This window comes from Hypanus sabinus, chromosome 19 (genome assembly GCF_030144855.1).
Source record: "Hypanus sabinus isolate sHypSab1 chromosome 19, sHypSab1.hap1, whole genome shotgun sequence".
NCBI classification, from domain to species: domain Eukaryota; kingdom Metazoa; phylum Chordata; class Chondrichthyes; order Myliobatiformes; family Dasyatidae; genus Hypanus; species Hypanus sabinus.
In genome coordinates this window covers 56,778,658-56,794,799 of record NC_082724.1, presented here as the reverse complement: position 1 = coordinate 56,794,799, position 16,142 = coordinate 56,778,658, and the positions used below count along the sequence as shown (strand labels likewise).

At 40.9% G+C, this 16,142-nt stretch overlaps 1 protein-coding gene across 3 annotated transcripts in view; it reads right to left on the bottom strand.

Annotated features, from left to right (window-relative positions):
* The window catches only part of LOC132377945 (DDB1- and CUL4-associated factor 1-like), a 98,757-nt gene that overhangs the window by 64,075 nt on the left and 18,540 nt on the right, over positions 1-16,142 (bottom strand). For all 3 annotated transcript variants that reach the window (XM_059944451.1, XM_059944453.1, XM_059944454.1), the window contains exon 2: positions 1,439-1,556. In XM_059944451.1, the coding sequence (XP_059800434.1) occupies positions 1,439-1,548 (110 nt within the window). In that variant the 5' untranslated portion in view covers positions 1,549-1,556. The remainder of the gene's footprint in view (positions 1-1,438; positions 1,557-16,142) is intronic.

The window sequence follows — 16,142 nt, the reverse complement described above, 5'->3', positions numbered from 1 at the left end:
ACCTGCTTAAAACTACGTCCCCTCTATTAGCTATTCTCTCCCACCTCCCAGTACAATCGAGAAAAAAACTATAATTAAGACAGGAAGAGAGTTGGCACCAAGTCTGAGAGAAGACAGTTAAATAACATTTGTATGTGTTTCCTCTAAAAAGCACTGCAGATATTACTTCTAATGCTGTGTATTAATTCAGCTCTTCCACACTATTGGCTCCAGTAACTCCAACTTTCACATTGCCTTTAATTTGAACAGCTAATGGTGTATGTAATAAAGAAGTTTTGTGCTCATTGTGACAGATTTTACTGACACTTTCTACTTTTGACACTGCTAGCATCAAACATTCCCGGCACAAATAAAAGCAGAGTAGCCAAGGGTGCAATGCATTATTCTGCTCACACCCATGCGACTGATCTCCAAGACAAGATCAGAAACAAAGTAATCTGCTGCAAGGCACATATTCCATTACTTTAGAGATTTCTCCCTGCACCACATTCACCAAAGCTTCTTCAATAGACCCTGAAATTCAAGACCATCAAGGGATAGAAGGATAAGTAAAGCTATCATACATGAGCAACCATCTCCACAATCCCTTACACATACCATCATGACTCAAGAAATATTTATCATTGTTGGGTCACTATCTACCCAATATTGCACGACACTACCTATCACCTTCAAGGACAATAAATAAAACATAGGAGCAGAATTAGACTAGTTGGTCCATCAAGTCAGCTCCACCATTCAATCATGGCTGATTTATTATTCATCTCAACCTCGTTCTCCTGCCTTCTCCCCATAACCTTTTATGTGCTCACTAATCACGAACTGATCAACCTCCGCTTTAAATATATCCAACGAGTTGGCCTTCACAGCCATCTGTGGCAATGAATTCCATGGATTCATCACCCTCTGGCCATAGAAATTCCTCATCTTTGTTCTGAAGGGATGTCCTTCTATTCTGAGATTGTACCTTCTGGTCCTAGCCTCTCACACAATTGGAATCATCCTCTCTACATCCACTCTTTTTAGAGCCTTTCAATATTTGCCAGGTTTCAACTGAGAACCCCCTCATTCTTGTAAGCTTCAGCAAGTACAGCCTCAGAGCTATCAAACACTCCTCATACCTTTCATTCTCAGGATCATTCTCATGAACCTCATCAATGCCAAATATTTAGCTTGCCTTGAATATCTCAACCCATGAATAAAAGTTACAAATAAAGCTCCCATTTTAATTCTCATCCTCTTCTCTAGTGCTCTCTTCAAACACAGCATTCTTCCATGGGCATTCATTTCCGATAAATTCTGTAAGTGCATACCTCCACAATATGCATCAATTTCTCCAATTTGTGCCAAACAATTCAACTTGAAACATCTTGTAGATTGTTTTAAGGAAGACCTTTAGAATTGTCCTTTCTAGAATTAAAAAAAAGTTTTGACCTACTTGGTCAGCACAGGAATAACATTCTGCTCGCTGCTATTCTCTCGCTCCCACTGTTCCAGTAATGAAGTGAGTTCTGCTTTCGAATCCACATTCGAAGTTACGGAAGCCATTGTTGAACCTGGCAAGAAAGTGCACAGCACATTACTAAATGTTAGAATCACCAAATGATGAATCACTACAGCTAATAAAACACATAACCAAATGCTTGGACAAAGGCGTAGGTTCTAAGAGACCTTTACGTGAATAAAGTGAGGCAGAGATACTTACAGGTTTAGGACCAGTTCAGATTAAGGATACCCCGCATAGAATAATGAAAATTAGGAAGCAAAAGACTAGAAATGGATGAATATAGGTATCTCTGAGGCTTATAGAAACGGAGGAGTTGATAGTAACCTGCTGCCAAACAGATCAAAGGGTAGAGGCCAGACTAACAGTGGTCCACCTGTAGCCAGACAGTATCGTCCACCACAAATTAACCCAACAAGCCTATTTGACTTTCCCCATCACAAGGAAATTCCAAAGTACATCAATGCCAATATTTTTTGATATTATCACAGTAATACTGCAGAGACTAATTAAGATGCCCTGAAGTTACTGATTGATGATGCCTGATGTTTTATTTGAATATTGTTATCGGGTCTTTTCAGGAAGCTTTGGTAATATGGTTGTACTGGAGGATTAGTCTGAAGTATTAGTAAGGCTTATTTTAAGTCAGTCAGAAGCAAAATATCATCTCATGACATCACTGTGGTGCCTGGGTGAAGGAGAGAGAGCAGCTGTAACCAAAATATCCTCTTTTTATTATATTTAGTTTAGAGCCAATCCTGCCCAGTTGTCACCTTATAGAACTAGATCACTACAGCACAGAAACAAGCTCTTCGGCCCATCTAGTCAATGCCAAACTATTATTCTGCCTAGTCCTATTGACCTACACCTGGATCTTAGCCCTCCATGCCCCTTCCATCCATGTACTTATCCAAACTTCTTAAATGTTGCAATGAAACTCACACTCACCATTTACGCTAGCAGCTTGTTCCATCCTCTCATCACCTTCTGAATGAAGTTTCCCTCATGTTCCTTTAAATATCTCACCATTCACCCTTAACCCTTGACCTAAAGTTTTAATCTCATCCAACCTCAGTGGAAAAAGCCTGCTTGCATTAACCGTCTATACTCTGATAAACTTAAGATGCCAAACACTGCTACTCATGTCTGAAATTATACTGACCCATGCAATGTTCACTGTTCCTAATGTGCAACAATAAAATTCTAACCGATTTTAAACTCCTTCATCTTTTATCCTCACCAAGTCTGCCCAGATCTCTTCTCTAACTGCCCATTCCACAGCACCTATTTATTATTGACTGTCAACAGGGTTTAGACCCTACCCAACAAAATTCCTACTCCAAAGCTCAACATTTTGACACTAATTACAAACTATGTTGACCTATGATGTAAACTTCTAGCAATTTTCTAATAATAGTTAATAATAATAATACACAAACTTCCAAAAATGGGGCTTTATTTTATTTGAAATCACCTTTGGCTATACGAGATGTTCACCATAGATGCCATTTTGTTTTATCTGACCTCCTTGGTAATTTAAAATTCTGCCTTAAGCAGATTTGAGTCCTTTTCCCCACAGCTCCAGAACTTAGCTCTTTGGTCTAACTCTGGCCTATAAAACCCAAAATGAGTACCAACAAGCAGGTTATTACAAGTGAGTGTTGTCTGATGACATGTTGGCGACTTTAGTCATCGTTTCAGTTGCTTTCAGCACTCTGCTGACTGATTAGTTTAAGTGATAATTAGCCCAAATGGATGAGTCCCACTTTTGAGGAACAAAACATACCTGGTTAATGTTCCACAATATTGGACAGATGCCAATGTTGTAACAGTACTAGCTTTCTTGGCTAAAGGAGTGCAAACCTTAAGCACTACAGCCTATATAACTGCACATTCCCAAAGCTTTGCCGTATTTACTGCTTTTACTCTCATCACTTGGGATGGATCGAATTTGCTTCTGTGATGGTGTGGATTTTCAGGAGGAAATCAAAGCAGATGTGGCTAAAAATGATTGTAAATGCTTCAAGCCTGGTCTTTGGCATTGGGACTTGCCTTTGTTGAAAATGGGCATTTTCAAATTGCCCATCAGCATTCATGATCAGCTGTGACAGAAGTACAAAACTCTAATCCAATTCATTGGTGTGAGATTGCTCAGCTAAGTTTATTTTGTGCTGCCATTCTGCTTTACCAAGTTGACAACTCATTTTGAGGTGCAACTAGAGCTGCTCCCTACATTCCATCTGTACACTTCATTCTGTGGATTGATCCTCCAGCAATGGCAGACTGAAGGATACACTGGACCAAGGGGTGACAGATCATGTTGGTGTACACTGCAGCCAGTTCCAAGCTCCAGAATCTGCTTTAAATTCAAAATTGAATAGCACTGCTACCATGAATTAGCATTGCACGCTTTATGGTATGTTATGTACACCAGTTGTCATGTAACTACAGATTGTTTATCCAAACTTCAGAGTCCGGGTTAGAACATTCTAACACTGGAGTAGCACAGCTTGCCATTAGATTACTCAGAGGCGATGAATTAAAAATACAAGGGCAAAGGATATCAGACATTACAAAATCATATGTTAAAGCAATGAAAGTAAATTATTTTTGTTGGTTACAGGAAATGAAATATGCAACAAAACTCAAGATGGAAAAGGGCAAAAGCAAATTATGAGAAAGAAAGCCCATGACAAGGGCAGGACACTATGTATGAGGTGCAAAGGAGCTTGCTGGTGTCAGCAAATTTGAGACTAGTGAGCACTTATAGATGAGGTGTGAACTTGGGAAATATGAGATCTGCAAAGACTGAAGAGCTATTCACAAATCTGCTCTGGTTACAATCATGAGGTTGGGAGTTCAATGAAGCAAATGCATTCCTGAGAAACTTGGCAATGCTGTGGAGAGGCAGACAAGAAAAGAAAGCTTTTCCCTTTGACGTTCAGGTATGAAATAAGTTAGTGAAACAACACTCTACAGTCTAACACAACTGTATGCCTAGTTGTAACATCAACAAACTGCAGCTGTAAATACCGCAACACATTTCCACAGGAAATGTGAATATGAAGGATTCAAAGGAAAGCATTAGTTTTGCACAGTGCGAAAAATACAATGATGGCACATGTACTGAGAAGCTAGGAAACACTAACCACAACATTGATAAAGAAAACACTATCACTGTAGGTTATAGCTCACATATTACAAGTCCAGGGCAGAACAGGACAAATGCCAGTAAACCAACTCTTGCAACTTAACCAACTTTTTGACAAAGTCTGAACCACACATCATCAATAAGCAAAAGAACAGCGAGACAGAATGCAAAACCTTCATCAATCAAACCCTCCTTCCTTATACCCCTCTGTTTTTCTATCTCCACTTCTGGCAGCACATTCTATGCATCCACTACTCTGTGCAAAGAACTTATTATATCTCTGACATTCCCCTATACTTTCCTATAATCATTTAAATTATGTTCCCTTGCATTTCCTCCTTTGGGAAGAGTCTCTGGCTATCCGCTTGATCAATGCCTCTATTCGGTACACCTCTATTAACTCAGCTCTCATCTTCCTTTGCTCCAAAGAAAAAAGACCTAGCTTGCTCAACCTATCTTTATAAGACATACCCTCTAGACCAACCATCACCCTGGTATATCGCTTCTGCTCGCTCTCTCTCTCTCTTTCTCTCTCTAAATCTTCCTATAATGAGGCAACCAGAACTGAACACAATATTCCAAATATGGTGTAACCAGGGTTTCATAGAGCTGCAACATTACCTTTCAGCTCTTGAATTCAATCCTCCACACTGCTGAACAATTGAATTTATGTTCAAGACTTCTAATGTATTTATCTTCTTTTTCCACATTCTGTAATGTAACACAACTTCAACATTACACCGCTGCTGGGAAAGCATGGAACACTATCAAAATACAGAGTTAGAAGTAAACTTGGATCACAATTGATAACAATGCTACGGTGTTGCTTAGAGAGCTGCCAAAAAGGAAAGGGAAACAAACACAAGTCTGAGTCTATCAAATAAATCTCTCCTTCCCGCCTTTGGTTAATGCTTTTTCTGGTCTGCCTTTCTCAATGTTATTCTGCATGACTTGGATGGGGTAGATACTTCTCAGACTCCCTCCTAATTCCTCTGCAGCCACTGTGCAGACATAGAGAACATCTGAGGGCTGAGAAACAATATCCCTGCTGTAACAATCTGTTTGGCTGATGTGCAACTCCAGACCAACAGTAGAATGGAAATTAAATATTTCTCTTGGTTCAGTAGCAGTCATGGATAAGGAATAAATGCCTGCTTCACCAGCAATGTCACAAAATATACATTACCTAATCCAAGGTTAGGGACAACAAGAGTTGGCCTATTGGTCCCTTAATGTGACCATGGCTGATCTATCGTAGCCCTCATCTCCCCATTGCCTTCAATCCCTGATCTTTCAAAACACCAACCCCCTCTTTAAATACAACCAATGTATCAGCCTCCACAAACCTCTGGGGCAGACAATTCTGAAGATTCATCACCCTCTGTGAGAGGCTGTTCCTACTCAGGTCAGTTTTAAATGACTGCTCCCAGAACATTAAACCTCATTTGTGATCGATTCTCCCATTAGGAAATATCGACATCTATCCTGTCATCCCATTAGGAAATCATAAGTTTCAGTAAGATAACATGCATTTTTCTGAACTACAAAATATATGGCACAGAAGCAGACTTTTCGGGCTATCATTTCTATGTTGGTCATCAAGTATCTACACCAAACTCACTCCCAGCATTATGGTTGTAGTATACTACCTCTTGTCAATTCATACATTTGTCCAGATGCTTCTTAAACATTGCGAGTTGTGTATCCACCACCTTTTCACGACTGCAGCCATCCCCAGATGAAAAAAATTCCCCAGTACCCTCAAATAGTCATCTTAAATCTATGACATATCTGTCAAGGGTACAAGTTTCTATCTCCCTTTGCATCTCATAATGTTGTGTCAGGTCCCCCTGCGAACTCTGATGCTCTAAGGCAGGGGTTGGCAACCCGCGGCTCTTTCAACTCTGTGCTGCGGCTCCCTGTGGCTTTGAAAAATAAATGAGTATTTAATTAAAATGTATTTTATGTTAGTTTGTTAGTTTTTGAAATGTAATTCTAAATTTGAAGATTATGGTGATCTTGTACAATCTAAATAAAACGTTGTGGCGACCCATTTCCTGGCACATCCGAACCGGCTCACAATTTGCCAGCGTTCCGGCTAAGGGTGATAGCCTACGGGGGTTTGTGAGTACGTGTCTTTTGGAGCATCCGTGCCCACGGGGGGCAGGTTGAGAGAGGCTTAAAAGCAAGGCTGTGTAGTTCGAATAAAGTTACCTTTGACTGCAGTTTAACCACTCCGTGTCGTTATTTTAGCGCTGCGTGTAGCACACCGCTACAACGTGTTTTTATCGCTATTAATATACGTCACCACTGCCAATGCCTGACACCCGCCAGTGTGTGATTTCTTTTAATTTTTCGATCCAAGGTAGGCTAACGATGTAGTAACTTTCAACCCAACGTCTTTATTTCGGAGTTCAAAATGTTTTTATTGCATGCAGAAATGTAATTTCGTTTGCTCTGCAGGAGTTAATCAATTTCATAAATGCAACACATTATAGTTTGTTTATACATAGCATAAAGGCAAAAAAAAACGTTGTACGCAGTGTTATTTCATTTTAAATGTCAAACGGGTTTTGTGGCTCCCAGTGTTTTCTTTTCTGTGGGAAGCTGGTACATATGGCTCTTTCAGTGGTAAGGGTTGCCGACCCCTGCTCTAAGGAAAACAAGACAAGCCACTCAAATCTCCCTTTATAAACATTTTATCCCAACATGGGATGCACTGTAACCACATCTTTCCCACAACGTGGAAACTAGTTTTCCAGCAATGGCCTAACCAATGTTTTATGAAGTTGGACCAAGACCACCTGTATTTACATTTTATGCCCTGGATAACAAAGTCAAACATCCCACTCACTTTCACCACCCAGTTACTTATGCTGCCAAGGTCAGAGTTCTTTGAGTTGCAAACCAAGGACGTTTGTTCTTCAATACTCCCATTCATGATATATGGTCACCTCCTATTTCACCTTCAAACTGCATCATTTCATACATCAGGACTAGAGTCCCTATGTCACTGCTCCACCCAACTGACGAATAATCTGTTACTGAAAACCATCCTCTTCACTATCCAAAACACCAACTTTTGTGTCATCTACAAGCTTACTCACAGTGATACACTAGATGTTAATGACTTGGTTGTTAATAGCAATGCCACACTGATAGCTGTAATTTCAAATATTGATCAGCTTTCTTCATTTATTTGCCTGACCTGTTAAAACTTGGGTTAAAATAGACAGAGTTTAGTTTAGTTTATCCATCCTCTCATGTTCTTAGTGCCCTTATCTGCACTGCCTGCTGGACTGATTAAATTTTTCTTCTAATTAGAATGTGCCTTCCCTTCCAGCTTACTGTGTCCCAACCCTGTACCCAGCTCTGCACAGCTCAAACAAGCCTTCCAGCAAACCAGTTCTAGCTCAGGTGCACTCTGCCTGCTTGTACAGGTTTCACAGCAAATCCACCTGCAGTTTCGGGACCAGCTAGTGAGGAGCTGCAGCCAAATACACTTCCTGCACCCTTGGTTTCCTGGTTTCTAATTTGTTGAAATAGATAAATTGTTTTATTTCCCTCCCAGCTGTTTCGGCATCTCCAAGCCTGAATGCTTGAAATTGCAGCCTACTATACATGTACCCATCTAAACTTCTCTTAAACCAAAGGTTCCCACAGACTCCTTGCTTAATGGTATAGGTCCATGGCATAAAAAAAAGTTTGGGAACTTGCCTTAAACATTGAAATCAAGCTTGCATGCACCACTTGTGCTGCAGCTTGTTCCACACTCTCATGACCTTTTGCATGAAGAAGATTCCCATCATGTTCCCCTTAAACTTTTCACCTTTCACCCTTAACCCATGACCTCTAGCTGTAGTTCCACCCAAACTCAATAGAAAAAGCCTGTTTGCATTTACCGTATCTATACCCCTCATAATTTTGTATACCTCTAATCACCCCTCAATCTTCTACGTTCCAAGGAACAAGGTTGTAATCTATTCAATCTTTCCTTATAACTCAAGTCCTCCAGTCCCAGCAACATTTTTCTAAATTCTCTCTGCACTCTTTCAATCTTTCACCCTTGTTAACACCTTTCCTGTAGGTAGGTGACCAGAACTGCACACAATACTCCAAATTAGGCCTCACTACTGTCTTATGCAACTTCAACATAACACCCCATCTCCTGTATTAAATACTTAGATTTATGAAGGACATTCTGATCTTCCGGAGGACTAGTTTGACCCTAGCAACCCTTTTGCTCTTAACATACCTGTCGAATCCCACTCCCCCTTGTCTGCCAGGGTAACTTCATGCTTTCCTTCAGCCCTCCTGATTTAATTCTTAAGTGTCCCCTTGCATCACTCGTACTCCATAAATACCTCATTTGTTCTTACCTGCCTATCTATACCTGCTATGCACTTTTTTTTCTTAAATTGTGCCTCAAGGTTTAGGTAACCAAGGTTTCACAAACCTATTAACTTTACCCTGATGAAGGGTCTCGGCCCGAAACATTGACAGTGAATATAGATACTGCCTGGCCTGCTGTGTTCCACCATTTTGTGTGTGTTGTTTGAATTTCCAGCATCTGCAGATTTCCTCATGTTTGAACCTTACCCTTTATTCTGACAGGCACATACTAGCTTTGTACCCTCAAAATTTCACTTCTGAAGGTCTCTTTTGCCAGAAAACAGCCCATTCCAACCCACACTTACCAGATTCTTTCTGATACCAACAAAATTGGCCTTTCTCCAATTTAGAATCTCAACCCATGGACCAGGTCTATACTTTTCCATATTTACTTTGCATCTAGTGATCATAATGCTATTAGTTTCAAAGTGTTAGCCTACACAAACTTCTGTCACCTGCCCTGTTGTATTCCCTATTAGCAGCTCAAGAACTCTCTGATTGGGACTTCTATGTACTGATTAAGGAAACTTTCCTGAACATATTTGATAAACTCTGCCCATCTAGTCCTTTTACAGTATGGAAGTCCCAGTCAATATGTGGAAAGTTAATATCACCTACAACCTTGTTTTAGATTCTAGGTGTTACAGCATTTAATTCATGTAATATCTGAATATTACATATCCCTGTCCCACCACTGGTGACAGTTGAGTCACTGAAGAATCGAACTTTCTGACTTTTCTCCCTGCAGCTCAATGCACCACACTACATTAAAGCATGTTTAAACTCTTGAGTTTGATTCTGTTCCAGCAGTTCACAATACCTCTCCCAATGGAGCTTGTCATGTTTTTTCTCTACTTCCACAATGTTACAGGATATTTGCCTGTTAAAGACAATAAATAACTCTCTAAATGCAAGCTGTTGCAAGATGATGCCACTGACTTGCCACAGAATTCAACAAATTTGTGGGTCAGTTTTAGAGGTGAAATATCCTTGAATTCAAGTTTGAGCGTCATATTAGTTTAATTCTATTGGGTAAAAGCTTAATAGGAATGTTAGGAATGCATACAGAATCCTGTTTCACCAAGTTCAATTTAGTAAATTGGACATTGCTGCAATCAGTAAACAAACCATCACCAACCTGCAGGATGTATTAAACTGTCACTAACAGCTTGAATTAACACATCAACTGTTAACACAATTTTGCTTCCCATGAAAGATGAAAATACAAAAAGTAATTTTTTAAACACAAGCAGTTCTGCAGATGCTGGAAATCCAGAGCAACACATACAAAATGCTGGAGAAACTCAGCAGGTCAGGCAGCATCTATGGAAATAAATAAAAGAGTTTTGGGCCAAGAACTGGAAAGGAAGGGGGGAGATGCCAAAATTAAAAGATTGGGGGGTGGGGAGAGGAGAGAAAGAGGAGAAGGAGGACAAGCTAGAAGGTGATAGATGAAGCGAAATGTGTGGAGGAGGGAGAGATGAAGTTGGAAGGTGGGGGGTGATATGTGGAAAAGGCAAAGGAGGAGGATGCTGAGAGGAGACCATGGGTCCATGGGAGAAAGGGAAAGGGAAAGAGAGTGGCTTTGGGGAGACGATAGGCAGTTGAAATGAGATAAGAGGCCAGAGTGGGGAACAGAAGAGAGAAGAGGGAGGAGAAAAATACCATAACGAGAAATCAATGTTCATGCCTCAGGTTGGAGGCTACCTAGATGGAATACCAGGTATTGCTCTTCCATCCTGATCATGGCCTTATCGTGGCAGAAGATCAGGCCATGTCAGAACAGATATGGGGATAGGAATTGAAATGGTTGGACACAGTGAAATTCTGGTTTCTGTGGATGGAGTGGAGGTGAAAAAAAAAGTAATTTTTATTTAATAATTTTTTGCTGCACTCAGTGTGGTACAATTGCAGACAGTGTAGGTTCTCAACAAGTCTCAGAATGGAAGATCAAATGAAACATGATAACTTAAGCACTAAAATGCTGTGGATGGTGGTAAAGATTTCAGGAGCAAGTCATGATCGCCCAATGCAAACATCACAATTTTGTCTTTGGCATTCTCATGACAGGCTTTGCTATCAATGGAAATAAATGCTTCTGGCCTCCCCTTCCTGTCAGCTGCCATCACCATGGATACTGAACTTACAAACTTTGGATGTTGGTGGGTACATTAATGCTGCTTCTTTACCAGTGTTTGGGACTATTCTCCTGACAGTTGTCCCTAAAGGAATGTGCCAAATCAGGAGCCTGGATTTATGTCAATGTGCCAGTTGAATACAAGAGTTTCCAATGTTGCCATGGATCTAGCATCACGTTCGAAAGTTCAGAGTAAATTTATTATCAAAATATGAATATGTCACCATATACATACTACCCTGTGGTTCATTTTCTTACAGGCATTCACCGTAGAACAAAGAAATACAATGGAATCAATGAAAAACTACACAGATTGACACACAATCCATGCTCAAAGGAAGACAGATTGTGCAAATAAAAAATAAACAATAAGTAATACTGAGAACATGTGTTTTAGGGTCCTTGAAAGTGAGTCCACAGACAGAATTTTCTTCCCTAAAGGACATCAATTAAAAAGTTACACCTTAGGGCACTCACAACGACTACTTTCTCTACTTAAATTCCCAATTATTTTACAGACAATGAAATATCCTCAATTACTAACCAACTGGTGGGAGTATTCAAGGACGTTTTCAACCTCTCATTGCTACGGGCAAAAGCTCCCACTTGTTTCGATAGGGCAACAATTATACCAGTGCCAAAGAAGAATAAAGCAAGCTACCTTAATGACTATCGCCCAGTAGCACTCACATTGACAGTGATGAAATGCTTTGAGAGGTTGGTCATGACTAGACTGAACTTCTGTCTCAGCAACAACCTGGACCCACTGCAATTTGCCTATAGCCACAACAGGTCAACAGCAGATGCAATCTCAATGGCTCTTCACATGGCCTTAGACCGGGGGTCGGCAACCTGCGGCTCCCGAGCCATTTGTGGCTCTTTCACCTCTGTGCTGCGGCTCCCTGTGGCTTTGGGAAATAATTGGTCAGTATTTAATTAAAATGTATTTTATGTTAGTTTGTTAGCTTTTGAAATGTAATTCTAAATTTGAAGATTATGGTGATCTTGTACAATCTAAGTGTGGCGACACATTTCCTGGCACATCCGAAACGGCTCACAATTAGCCAGCATTCCGGCTAAGGGAGATAGCCTACGGGGGTTTGTGAGTACGCGTCTTTTGCAGCATCTGCGTCCATGGGGGCTGGGTTGAGGGAGGCTTAAAAGCAAGGCTGTTTAGTTCGAATAAAGTTATTCGACTGCAGTTTACTGACTGCGTGAGCACACCGCTACAACGTGTTTTTATCGCTATTAATATACGTCACCACTGCCAATACCTGACACCCGCCAGTGCGCGATTTAATTTTTCGATCCAAGGTAAGCCAACTATGGAGAATTCTAAAAAAAGAAAAGTGACTGAAGAAAACAGAACGTTTAATGATACGTGGACAGATTCATTTGCTTTCACTGTTGACGAGACTGGTTTACCGGTATGCTTAATATGCAATGAGAAACTAGCAAACAACAAAAAGTCAAATGTCGCAAGGCATTTCCAGAATAAACACGCAGCCTTTGCTCAAAAATATCCGGATGGAGATGAGAGAAAAAAAGCCGTTTCGGAACTGATGCGGAAGGTTGATCTGAGCAAAAATCATTTCCAGAAATGGATGAAGTCTGGAAAATCAACGACATACGCCAGTTATATTGCCGCTCAGGAAATAGTCAGGCACGGGAAGCAGTTTACAGATGGTGAATATATAAAAGAATCTTTCATTAAGATTTCAGAACATCTATTCACGGACTTTAAAAACAAGAGTGAAATTGTGCAGAAAATCAGGGATATGCCCCTCTCTGCAAAGACTGTCAAAGACAGAACCATAAAAATGGCAGAAGACATCACAAGACAGCAAATTAAAGACATCAATTCAGCTGTGGCCTACTCGATTGCCTGTGACGAGTCTAAAGACAAAGGTGATATTGAACAAATAGCGTTGTTCTGCCGGTATGTAAACTCTGCCGGGCCACAGGAAGAACTGATTGAGTTGATACCTCTAAAAGACCAAACACGGGGGGAGGACATCTGTGAGGCTGTCTTGAATTGTTTAAGAGCCAAAGGAATAAAGACCACCCATCTGGTGTCAGTAGCTACTGATGGGGCACCGAATATGACGGGAACGCACAAGGGATTTGTGGCTTTACTGCAGAAGTCGCTGGACAGAAAGCTGCTGACTTTTCACTGCATCTTGCACCAAGAGGCACCGTGCGCTCAAACATTTCCTCCGGAATGCACAGAAGTAATGGATGTTGTCATTCAGATTGTCAATAAAATAATGGCAAAAAGTTTAAATCACCGTCAATTCCGTTTGTTACTGGACGAGCTGGAAAGCGCATATTCTGATCTCCTGCTGCACAACAAAGTCCGGTGGCTGTCCAAAGGGGAGGTGCTGAAACGCTTTGTCGCGTGTCTGGAAGAAGTGAAAACTTTCCTGGGCAGAAAGGGCTCACCTTTCCTGAGCTGGAACAGCCAGAGTGGCTGGAAAAGCTACTCTTCATGGTAGACATGACAGCGCACCTGAACACGCTGAACACAGCTCTTCAACGGGGTAAGGACGTACAGCCCTGCACATGTTGGAGGATGTTTTGGCATTCGAGCGCAAGTTGACGTTGCTTGCCAGAGATTTACAGAAAGGCACAATGTCTCACTTCCCCAATTTGAGAGAGTTCAAATAAGGTCACGACATGATAAATTCGGAGTATTTACATTCTGCAATCATCGCAATGCAAACATCGTTTGGGAAACGCTTCTGTGAGTTCAGAGAGGAAAAAAACACATTATCCTTCCCGGTCACTCCCCTAAGCATCGATCCATCCCTACTGAATACGACTGCATTGTCAGGTGTGAGTCAACCTGACCAAGTATGATAAATATTTTAATTGCCTATTATTTTACGTATATTCATATGTTTTCATTGTTCAGTGAAATAGTCCTTTTATTTTTCAGGTTGACAGCTGGCTGACGTTATTTTTGGTTTGCTGCTGGCGGCAAATTTAAGTTTGGCGTTTTTCATAAATACAAGAAGGACTCAAATAGACGTTGAGTATTTTACTTAAAAGTAACCTTCAACCCAACGTCTTTTTTTCGGAGTTCAAAATGTTTTTGTTGCATGCAGAAATGTGATTTCGTTTTCTCTGCAGGAGTTCATCAATTTCATAAATGCAACACATTATAGTTTGTTTATACATAGCATAAAGGCAAAACAAAACGTTGTATGCAGTGTTATTTCATTTTAAATGTCAAACGGGTTTTGCGGCTCCCAGTGTTTTCTTTTCTGTGGGAAACGGGTCCAAGTGGCTCTTTCAGTGGTAAAGGTTGCTGACCCCTGCCTTAGACCATCTAGACAACACAAACACCTATGTCAGGATGCTGTTCATCGACTATAGCTCAGAATTTAGTACTATCATTCCCACAATCCTGATTGAGAAGTTACAGAACATGGGCCTCTGTACATCCCTCTGCGATTGGATTCTTGACTTCCTAACCAGAAGGCCACCATTTGTGCGGATTGGTAATAACACCTCCTGCTTGCTGATGATCAACAATGGGTGTGTGTTCAGCCCACTGCTCTACTCTATACATGACTGTGTGGATAGGCATAACTTGAATACCTAAAAATTTGCTGATGATACAACCATTGTCCGTAGAATCTCAGGTGGTGACGAGAGGGTGTATGGGAGCGAGATATGCCAACTAGTGGAGTGGTGTCACAGCAACAACTTTGTAGTTAACATCAGTAAAACAAAAGAGTTGGTTGTGGACTTCAGGAAGGGCAAGACAAAGGAACACATACCAATCCTCATAAAGGGATCCAAAGTGGAGGGAGTGAGCAGTTTCAAGTTCCTGGTGTCAAGATCTCTGAGGATCTAACTTGGTCCCAAAATGTTGATGCAGTTATAAAGAAGGCAAGACAGTGACTATATTTCATTGGGAGTTTGAAGAGATTTGGTATGCCAACAGATACACTCAAAAACTTCTGTAGATGTACCATGGAGAACATTCTGACAGGCTGCATCACTGTCTGGCATGGAGGGACTACTGCACAGGACCGAAAGAGGCTACAGAGGTTGTAAATTAGTCTGCCTCATCTTATGTACTAGTCTACAAAGTACCCAGGATATCTTCAATGAGCAGTATCTCAGAAAGTCACTGTCCATTACCAAGGACCTCCAGCACCCAGAGTATGCCCTTTTCTCACTGTTACCATCAGGTAGGAGGTACAGAAGCCTGAAGGCACACACTGAGTGATTCAGAAATAGCTTCATCCCTTCTGCCATCCGATTCCTAAATGGACATTGAACTCTTGAACACTACCTCACCTTTTTAATATATATTATTTTTATTTGCAATTTTTGAACTATTTTATATATAGACTGTAATTTATTTATTATTTTCTTCTTCTACTACTATATTATACATAGCATTGCACTGCTGCTGCTAAGTTAACAAATTTCAGGACACACGTTGGTGATAACAAACCTGATTCTGTTTGCTGTACTGAGAGTTGAACTTTGGATCTGGATCATTTGTCCATGCTCCTGTTTTACTTATCCAATAACACAAGCTCTGCTGAGGCTGTGTCGTGTTGCAACAGACTTCAGCAGCATTATTTCTGACTTTCTTAAGTCAGGCCTAACATCACAAACAGTACGGCAAAAAGCCTGGTTCATAGCAAGAATTTCTCCTTTCACAAGATAGCTCAACCAGTGACAATGATTAAAACAAAAGCCTGACTGCTCAGGATATACACCGCCAATGAGATGCAGCTTCTCACCACCACCCCCATTTCCCTCCCACTGGACTTGCTTGCTTTGTTTCAGTATGTGTTGTCAAAGCTACTGTGCAGACCAGCAGCAATCTGGGACATGTATAAACTGCTACACTACCATCAGTTGGCTCATTTCCAACCAGACACTGGGGAAGTTGCCACACTTAACTGTAAGGCACAGGACAGCAGAGTCACTAA